Below are 10457 nucleotides of genomic sequence, written 5' to 3' on the forward strand. Positions count from 1 at the left end.
CCTTCAATATTTCTGGCTCATCGGCAAGGTCAGATAAAAAACCTATCCAACGATAGTTCGCATGATGGACCCGGACATCATTTTTATCAAAATATCTGAGATCCGGCCTCCAAAAAGTTTATAAATTACACTTAAGTACTAATAACTTTTGATAGGGTTGTCAGATCCTTGATGTTCTAGGCTCATTTGAAAGGTCTTTCGATTATCTTACTAACGATAGGTCGCATGATGGACCCGGACAAAATTTTAACTGAAATATCTGAGATCCGGCCTCCAAAAAGTGTATAAATAACACTTAAGTGCTAAAAACTTTTGATAGGGTTGTCAGATCTTCAATGTTTTGGGCTCATTGGAAAGGTCTTTTTAATACCTTTCTGAAAATGTATAACATGATAAGGTTTCTTGCAAAAACCACCCTTTTTACAATCTTCCGCACATACGCCAAAATCGTATCGTAATTAGTATAACTTTTGAAGTACTTAACTAAACTTGCTGATTTTAAATAGAGACTTATGGGACCCCAAGACGGATCGAATGAGACCAATACGGTCAAAATCCGTTCATCCAGTCCGGAGATAATCGAGTGACAATTTTTTTGTCCACTCGCCTACACACATCCACACAGACATTTGCTCAGAACATGATTCTGAGTCGATAGGTATACGTGAAGGTGGGTCTACGAGGTCGAATTGGCATTCATAAGCTAAACGACATGCGACATCTAGTGTTGAGTAGCAGAACAGAGCGAAGGATGTCGATTGAAATTTTTGCCCTTTGAGGTTATGTATGCGAATTCTGTTTTGTTAAATTCCAGCGTTGAAAACAACTTTTGAGCAAAAATTCGAGCTGATCCTTTGTTAACTTTTAATGCTCTATCATTTTAAACAATATTATTTTTTCAAAAAAAAATTTTTTTCAAAGTTTTTTTTATTGCGTTAATTTATAGAGGGCAAAAAGTTAACAATCGTACTACTTGAATTTTCTCTAAAAAGTTGTTCGAAGAGCTGTAAATTCAATTTTAAGTTTGCAGTCCTATGTAACCGAACAGCGAAAATTGGGTCCTAAAATGAAGCTTAGATTGCTGATATTATTGTTTACAGCGATAAATCTTATTTTTCTGAGTACAATGACCCTTTGTACGAGCACAAAGAGTTTAAAATGGATTTTTAAATCAATTTTGAAAAATTAACCTCGCGGTCCTTCTTGACAGAAAAGCTCCTACTTGACAGCTCGTTCCAAGGGGACCATAGTTGATCCATCGAAAAAATGTTGTCTTGCCAAACAAATTTTTTGCATTAAAATGAAAAAAAGTGATCAGAAATGGTTTTTTATCGTGTTTTTTACCGTTGTACATAAAAATTGACATAGGGCTTTAGTACCCAATTTGAATCGTCATTCTTCGATGCTTTGCGCCATCTGTCGGTATTTTTGAGCTTTTGATTGCGAATTAAGAAGTTCATTTTTCGGGTGATTTTATAGCCTTTCCTCAGTAAGGTGAGGAAGGCAAAAACCAAATAAATACATTTTTGATTGAATTTTAAATTACCAAACCTGCTGAAAAGGGGATTTCTTTCTTTCAATTCCTATCCGCTCACCAAACTCCAAATCAAACTCATCATTTCCGTTCCGTTCATGTACTAAAATTTGCATATTATATATATTATGAAAAGTGTGTAACTTAATACAAGCTTATCAGTAATGTCCCTACGCTTACGGATACAATGAACGAAACCCACTCCTGCTCCTCCTCCTCTCCGGCGTGAACTCCTTCGCGGTCTTCCCGGGCAACGGGGCCCAAAGGAGCTCGCTCCGAAGTCCAACACCGCGCGCGCCCCTTCTGGCGGCTGTTTACTTGGAAGTTTTTTGTTAAGCTAAAAGTCCTTTTTGTCACTCGCGCACACACGCTCCCGCCCCACACTACTTTAAACACTTGCGTGGTGCACCACTTTAGTTTCTCGGGGAGTTGGGCGCAACCACGGGCGGGAGGAATATCGGTATTCGGATTCAGTCACGAATACACTCTTTTGAATTTATCTTCTTGATTTAGTAGTCTATTTGCTGCTGTTTTTTTGTGTTGTCTCTGATTCACTTTTTTCTTCTTCTTGCACTTCTTGCAGGAAAAAAAAACTAACGTCCTGAGAAGGGTTTACTGCTTGCGGGTCAGTTCGATTTGCGCTTCGGCGACGGATTTCATGTTCTCCTGGACCAACGTCAGGTTGGCCTTCCACGCGTGCAGCAGGTCACGCAGCTGTTGCCATTGGGGCCGTCCGAAGGTGCGGTGCATCGTGCTGGAGATGTGCACCTTGCGGGCCTTCTGGTCCATGCGGGCGCGCACCAGCTTCGTCTTCAGGACTTCGATAATGAACGGTTCGACGTCGTTCTCGCCGATCTGGAGCTCGTCCTGGAGCTGGGCGAAGGTCATTTCCGGGTTGCTTTCGGCCAGTTGCATGAACGAGAGGAGGCGCATCTTTTTGATGTTTTGTTCGTGGTTCAGACCTTGCGAGTTGACGAATTCCTTGTGGTTCTGGTAGAACTGGAGGTACGCCGGGAGCTTCTCCGACACGAACACCGACAGCAAGTCGTGGATCAGTTCACCCTCGAGGAATCGGACCGGCTTCAGCGACAGCAGAGGATCCAGCAGGAAGGTGTTCGGATCGGCCAGCGCCGTCACGATGCACTTCATGGCGTCTTCGCGGGCGTACGAAGCGTTCTCCGCAGTGTACGTTCCCAGCAGCTCGATCATGACCTTTGAGGCCAGTTCGCTGTTGGTGTCCTTCAGGACGTCATGCAACAGCCGGTACAGCTTCTGCATCTGCTCGTTCGACGGCGGACACTGCGTGAACTGGTTCTTCAGCTGCTCCACACCGGTGAACACCTCCTTAACCTGGTCAACCTGCTTGGCCACCTGGACCAGATGGTAGTACACATGGTACCGCAGCGGAGAGGTCAACTCCAGGTTGCTGAACAATCGCCACAAACTAAAAACGAAAAATCCTATTTAAACAAATCCTTCTTACAAACCCCACCAAATCGCTCACCTCTGCAGGCACACCTGGGCCAGCTTCTGGTCGGGCGCCTTCGTCATCTTCTCGCAGAACGCCAGAATCAGGTTCTCGCCGCGCTCCAGCGGAATGGACACGATAATCGACACGACACTGTTCAGCACCGCGTCAATCTCCTCCACCGTGTGCAGGCTCGGATCCTTGAAGCACACGTCGCACACGCCGATAATCTTATGCAGGTCATCCTCGATGCCCTTCGACGACTTGTCCTCGCTGATTTCGGCGCCCAGCTTCTTGAAGAACTTTCGCAACTCTTGCGCCTGCCGGAGGAAAGCAAAAAAATAACCTCAAAATCCGCCCGAAACTTTGTAAACAAAAACCGCCTACAAAGAACCCGCCCCACGCCCAATTTCAACCTAATTTCGAGCACCCACCTGATCCTCAATCTCGGCGTCGATGAAGATTGCAGCAACTTGCATTTTGAGGCCGGTTTTTCGGTGGAATTTGGATCACAAAAACCGCAACACGTCGCGAAAAATGAAAGCCACTGGCTGGAAAGGATCGACCTGGGGTGAAGGCGCACTGACGTTTGGCGTTGGCAGTTTTCGGCGAGTTTGACAGACGCACGCACACCATCAAAGCAATCGAGATGGTAAAGTAGAATTTGAAGGGGGATGTTCGAAAATGACACACAGAAGTTGTAAGAACACAATTTGTTATGAGTTAGCGTTTGGTGAACTGCTGCATAAACATTCTAACGGCGGCATCTAGCTTCGCAGCAACGTCTTCGCCTTCGCTGCCCATCCTGCCTCGCTTCGGAACAGGAGTTTCAAAGGAGAGGAGATTCTCGGTCGAATCCAGCGTTGGTGTTGATGTGGAATCCAGCCCTCTGTCACGACGGCCATGTTTATTAAACCTAAATGTTCGACGCGAACATGAAGACAACAAAGAAGATGAAGATCGCATTTGCTGTCAAAATTTGAAAATAAACAAACCTTACCACGCGGCATAATTTCATAATGTTGAAATGATTTCCATGAAAAAATAACGACACGGGACGGATTTCCACACAAGTTCCCGAAGGACCCTATCCGCCAGAGACTATGGATAAATGCCCCGCGAAATTGCGATAAAGACGGTTTTGCAAGTTAGAAGTTCAGATTTGTTCGAACCACTTCGCGATGAACTTCTTGTGATTCCACAAAAGATCGGATTCTACACAAGCACGCGATTCCTCCGATTCCCTGTGCGAGTCGACAGCGGGATTGGGCCAGTCCTCGGACAAGGTTATCGAAGGATGCTCGGAAAGACCAGCTCCGCCACAATCACCGGAATCACGGATGTTTCTGCACTTGGTCGGTTAATCCCTGCCGAAGATTGCAGCTAGTTGTTCGGAAGGATCTACAGCGGAACTTGGCCAGTCCCCGGTCCAGTACTACCCGGCAAATCTTCCCGGTCAATCGGAAGCAACAGTTCTCACCTTTTTTCGTAACAGATTTGCACACACAAAAAGTGATATTTCTTGAAGATTTGGTGTAAACAAACAGACAACACCAACACTGCTACACTCACAGAGCCCACGCAGCAGTATTAGTGAAGAGCCCACGATAAACAACGTGGGCTCTTCACTAATACTACTACGTGGGCTCTTCGAGGTTTTGGTGACTGTCAAACGTTCTAGCCATTTACAGTGGTGCCAGAGGGTTGGTGGAATCACCATCAACTTCACCGTCTGTCCAGCTCCGCTTCAACACTTTGGTTTCGAGGCAAGGGGGAGGAAACTTCAAAAATATTAAGAACATTTTGGTAGAATAACGAAGTTTTAATATACTTTTTAATATATTAACGAAATGTCAACCATAAGTTCTCACCAACACTTGAAGCACCTTAATTTTGACAATGCAAGCGGATTGTTGTTGTTTTCATTTATCAGCTGATTGAAATATTTATTTTTAAGCACAATTGAATAATAAAACAATTTTATATTCATGGACCGTTCGAGGGGCGGGTTGGGAGATGTTTCGTCTAGGCTAGATTTTCTGCCGCGATATTTGTGGACCTGATTTGGACCTCAACCTTGACCTCAACACATTATCGTGCTCGTTTGCCTTAGATGTCAGGGCACGTTGACTGGCTTCAACATCCGTCTCCAAATTGACCGTGTCTGGTGTAACATCTTCGGTAGGGACTCTTGACATATTAGCTGGCCACTTTTGTTTGGCTAGAGCTAGCCGCCGTGCCCGACCAGGCTCGATTGACGGAATTTCCACCGTCAGACAGGCACTTGCGTTGGCATGAAAACACTTCAGAAAATGTCACCCTCCTTCTCCTTCTACTACTGTTGCGCTCATGAGGCTGTTCCTTTGGCACTGACATTATAGCCGTTCGAGGTACGGTTGGCAGAAATTCCGTCATGCCGTTCTGGATAGAACCAGCTACAACGGAATCCATCTTCCGGCAATCGCATGTACTCCGGAGATGGCAAAGTTACAGCTTCCAGTTGGCGAGTTTGAACGATATGTGAGTATTTCCTGTTAGATACTTGGAACAGAGTTCAAAGTTGGCCACATCCCGTTCTCGACGTGAAGAGCCTGGGTGGAAATCGGATGGGAACCTGGCTTAGAGACAAGCCGCTTGCAAGCGGCAACGGTCGACCGACGACGGTCAACGGTAAACAAAAACAACAAGAAAAATCTGACTTTTCTTTACGTCAGTTATGACATTTCTATTAAAGGTGTATATATTCAGGGTGGGAAAGTATTAATATAATAACGAACGTTAGTATACTTATTAATATAATAAGTAAAGTTCAACGGAGTTTCCTGCCCCTTGTAGTTATTTACTGTGTTTTGTTTTCTCCTGAAATCTTTCCTAGTGTTGAGTCGTGTTTATATGTTGCTATTTCTTTTGTCGCGGTGTTTTGTTACAATTTTTGGTCCTAAGCATGTTATAAAAGTTTACCAAAAATACAATAGTAATATTTGTGTTAATCCTTTAACCATTCCATAAATTGAGTAAGGGCTCAACCCTCACTTGTTTGAAAAAAGGGTGAAGATTGAAAACAATAGACAGTAAAAGAGAATTTATTTTATAAAAATCAAGTATCAATAGTAAGAGAATGATGAGCGTATTTTGAAGAATAAAAATGAGAAGCTAGATGTATTAGATGTAAAATTAGACAATAGTTAATAAATAGAGATACAAAACAAGCTTAGATCTTAGATTACAGTAATGATAATTTATAGGACAGATAAAGAATTATTCAAATAAATAAATTCGCAATAAAATCAAAAAAGATTAGGCGAATGATAAATAGACTTGATATTACTAGTACATTAAGGAAAAGTATATTTTAAGGAAAAAAAACAAAACAAAGTTTGTTACAGCCTCGACCGGTTCCTTCCGAAGTGCATACCTTACAGTAGATAGGACCTTTTGAAAAAGTAAGCGAGAAATCATGATTTTCGATTAAAACTACCCTGACGTCATTTTGGGGAGACCCTAATTTTTAACAAATTTTGTTCCTGAGTCTGAACTTCTTTACCGACTCTGTCAAACCGCTGTCGCGTTCCCGGTCCCTGATAACTTGCTTTGTTGTCAAATCCACGCAAATCGCGCTGCGGTTCGAATTCGTGACTAATCTGCATGCTGCCGGGTTTCATAAAATTCCGCTGAAACAGTTTTTTAAGCCGTGTGTTTCCAGTTAATTCGCACCTTGCGTTACTCTAAACCCGGGTAGTGTTGTTGCATCAGCAGTTTGCGCGACGATGACGAAACGCGTTCAACCGACGTGGCAGGTTCCGGTTCCGGCGCGGGAGGAACCCCGGCTTCGGCTGTACAACAGTTTGACCCGGCAGAAGGAGCTGTTTGTGCCGCGGGACGGTCGGAACGTGCGCTGGTACAGCTGCGGACCGACGGTGTACGATGCTTCGCATATGGGTCATGCGAGGTCGTACATTAGTTTTGATATTTTGCGTCGGGTGTTGACGGATTACTTCGGGTTCAACGTGCTGTACGTGATGAACATTACGGACATTGATGATAAGATTATTAAGCGGGCGCGGCAGAACTATTTGTACGAGCGGTATGTGGAGAGAACGAGTTCGCTGGAGAAGCTGCTGGAGGATAATGTGGAGGTGATGGAGTCGTTCCGGGGGAATTTGGGGCGGACGACGGATCCGGATAAGAAGGCGATGATGGAGCGGATGTTGGAGCGGTTGACGGCTTCGGTGGACAATCTGACGATTGCGGTGAAGAGTGGGGCAGAGGAGAAGGTGAAGGAGGCGCAGAAGCAGTTCTTGGAGGATTCGAGGGATCCGTTGGCGGATTTGCTGGACCGGAAGGAGGGTTCGTCGGTGAGTGAGAACTCGATCTTTGAGACGTTGCCTCGGTACTGGGAGGACGAGTTCCATAAGGATATGGACGCGTTGAATGTGTTGCCGCCGGATGTGCTGACGCGGGTGAGCGAGTACGTGCCGCAGATCGTGGAGTACATCCAGAAGATCATCGAGAATGGGTTGGCTTACGAGGCGAACGGGTCGGTTTACTTTGACGTGGCTGGGTTTGACGCGAGGGAGAAGCATCACTACGCGAAGCTGGTTCCGGAAGCTTACGGTGATGCCAAGTCGTTGCAGGAAGGTGAGGGAGATCTGAGCGGAGATCAGTCGTCGGAGAAGCGTTCGGCGAACGATTTTGCGCTGTGGAAGTGCAGCAAGGCAGGGGAGCCCTGGTGGGATAGTCCTTGGGGTCGGGGACGTCCCGGTTGGCACATCGAGTGCTCGGCCATGGCTTCGGACATTTGCGGAGACTTTCTGGATATCCACACGGGAGGTGTGGATTTGAAATTCCCTCATCATGACAACGAACTCGCCCAGAGTGAGGCTCACGACAACAGTTCCGAATGGGTTAAGTACTTCCTGCACACCGGTCATCTCACCATCGCCGGCTGCAAAATGTCCAAATCGCTCAAGAACTTCGTCACGATTCAACAAGCGCTGCAGAAGCACACGGCGACTCAACTCCGCCTGGCCTTCCTGCTCCACTCCTGGAAGGACACCCTCGACTACTCGGAAAACACCATGGAAATGGCCGTCCAGTACGAGCGCCAGCTGAACGAGTTCTTCCTCAACGTGAAGGACCTCACTCGGCACGTCGTCTCCGGGAAACCTCGCGACCGCTTCAACCCGTGGACCCCGGTCGAATCCGACCTGCAGCAGAAGCTAAACGCGTCGAAAGCCGCCGTCCACGAAGCCCTCTGCGACAACATCGACACCCGAACCGCGCTGGACGCGATCCGTGACCTGATTTCGTACAGCAATGTTTACATCCGGGATCACAAGTCGGCGTTGAACGCGCTGTTGCTGCGCAACATTGCCACCTACATCACGGAGTTGCTGCACATCTTCGGTGCGATTGTGGGACCGCGGGGAGGAATTGGATTCCCCGTTGGTGGCAGCGCCGGAACGGCGGATGTAAGATTATTTTTTTTGTAATCCCAAAACTTGTCTTGAACAATCCCTTCTCTTTCCAGCTCGAGGAAACCGTCATGCCGTACCTGTCGGCCCTTGCGGAGTTCCGCACCGCAGTCCGCGAGCAGGCTCGCACCCTCAAGGCGTCCGAAATCCTCGCCCTATGCGACCAAATCCGCGACGACACCCTCCCCAACCTGGGCGTTCGCCTCGAAGACCGCGACGGAGCGCCGTCCGCCCTCAAACTCGTAGATCGCGAGCTGCTCCTCAAAGAACGCGAAGCGAAACGCGCCGAAGAGGCACGCAAGGCCGCGGAAAAGGAACGCAAAAAGGCGGAAGCGGCGGCGGCCGCGGCCGCAAAGGATGCCCAGCGGAAGATCAACCCGGTGGACATGTTCCGCGCGGAGACGGACAAGTACTCGGCCTGGGACGAGCGCGGACTGCCGACGCACGACGCCCAGGGGAAGGAGATTAGCAAGGGCCAGCAGAAGAAGCTGCAGAAGTTGCAACAGGCGCAGGAGAAGCGCTACCAGGAGTATCTGGAGTCGGTGAAGGGTTGAAGGAAGGATGGAGGAATCGGTTGCTGCATTTGAAAGTTATGAACGCGATTTTGAATTGCCTTTTTTTTAACAAATATTTAATTTGGATGAGTCGAACAATTAAAAGTAACTTATATCTTTAAAATGATCCTAACAATATCGAAATATTTCCTTAAATTAAACCAAAATAAAAATTTATTTTAATTACATTCATTTTGAAACCATTATCGATTTTCAGAAAACTCATGGATCTCTCTCTGATAAATTTATTTCTAGGTTGAGGAAATTCTCAAATGTCTGCCAGGGTAAGAAGTCGATCATAATTCTATCTAACTTGCGGTTTTTCACTAATTGAACAAAATATTTTGCAAACATTTTAACGGAAACTTGCTTTCTCACTTTCTACATCTAGCTATTAATTACATGATTACATGATTGTTTAAAATGCCTCTTTATGAAAGATTTAAAACAATTTCAAAAAAAAAATTAGGAGGTCGTATAAAAAAAAAAAAAATTAAAAAATCAAACCACATTTTGGAAATTTTGGAACAAAATAAAATGTTTATAGATTTTACCACTTTTACCGATCTGAGGTCCCAAATTTCTAAAAAAATTAGAGTCTTTTTTGGATGAAAATGCATTAATAAGCGTTATAAAATTTATTCTGAATAGTTTACAACCGATTTTACCTGGTTTTTTCTATGAATATTTCGATTTAGTAATTTTTGCCAACAAAAACTTCATACAAAATTAAATAAAATTTAAATACAAAAATTTAAACAGTTAAAAATATAAAAATTCTAAAATTTAAAAATTCAGATATGTTATTAAAAATTATAAAACTCTTGAATTCTAAAGTTCAAAAAACAGAAAATTGAGATGATTTTTTTACGTTTTGAAATTCTTGATTTTTGGCTTCCTCTCCGAGGAATGCCATATAAAATCACTTGAAAATTGGCCAAAAAATTGCACTTCGATTTCTCGGAAATGGCTGAACGGATTTGGACACTTCCGGTTGCATTCGATCCCTCTTAGCTTCCGATAAGTCGCTATTGAAAATCTTCCCCGTAGCTCTTTCCTGTCAAAAGATATTTACGAAAAACGATTTGCAAAACTAAAATGGAAAAACAAAAACGATGAAAAATTTTCAAAATTGCTTCATTTTTGCACAACTAGGTAGTCTGGAATGTCCTCCATCCACGGCTGAAACGGGACAAAAATCCATTGAAATTAGCCAAAGTTACAGCCACTTTAAGAAAACTGTTTGCATTCAGCCGCCTCCAAATCGACTAAAACGTGGCCAAAATTAACCAAAATTTCGGCATGTTGCACATTTTTGTAAAGCTTTTTCAAAACCCAATCCAATGAGATACATATCTCGACGAATTATTAGGCTTAGTCGCTAATATCTGCACTAAACTGCTATTTTTGACGATACCAATGCATTA

The 10457-nt window shown here is 44.7% G+C and overlaps 2 protein-coding genes across 2 annotated transcripts; one reads left to right on the forward strand and one right to left on the reverse strand.

Annotated features, from left to right (window-relative positions):
* Positions 1–1618: 1618 nt before the first annotated feature.
* On the reverse strand, positions 1619–3599 carry LOC6043043 (eukaryotic translation initiation factor 3 subunit M). Its single transcript, XM_001855089.2, has 3 exons — positions 3437–3599; positions 3039–3322; positions 1619–2978 (listed from the first exon to the last, which is right to left on the reverse strand). Exons 1-3 carry the CDS (start codon positions 3479–3481, stop codon positions 2147–2149), a joined length of 1161 nt encoding a protein of 386 aa, XP_001855135.1. The 5' UTR covers positions 3482–3599; the 3' UTR covers positions 1619–2146.
* Positions 3600–6599: 3000 nt separating this feature from the next.
* LOC6043046 (cysteine--tRNA ligase, cytoplasmic) lies at positions 6600–9160 on the forward strand. The gene is made up of 2 exons (XM_038255820.1): positions 6600–8473; positions 8533–9160. The coding sequence occupies exons 1-2, from the start codon at positions 6770–6772 to the stop codon at positions 9028–9030; spliced, it is 2202 nt and encodes a 733-aa protein (XP_038111748.1). The 5' UTR covers positions 6600–6769; the 3' UTR covers positions 9031–9160.
* Positions 9161–10457: the final 1297 nt, after the last annotated feature.

The sequence above is a fragment of the Culex quinquefasciatus genome, chromosome 2 (genome assembly GCF_015732765.1).
Source record: "Culex quinquefasciatus strain JHB chromosome 2, VPISU_Cqui_1.0_pri_paternal, whole genome shotgun sequence".
Classification (NCBI taxonomy): Eukaryota; Metazoa; Arthropoda; class Insecta; order Diptera; family Culicidae; genus Culex; species Culex quinquefasciatus.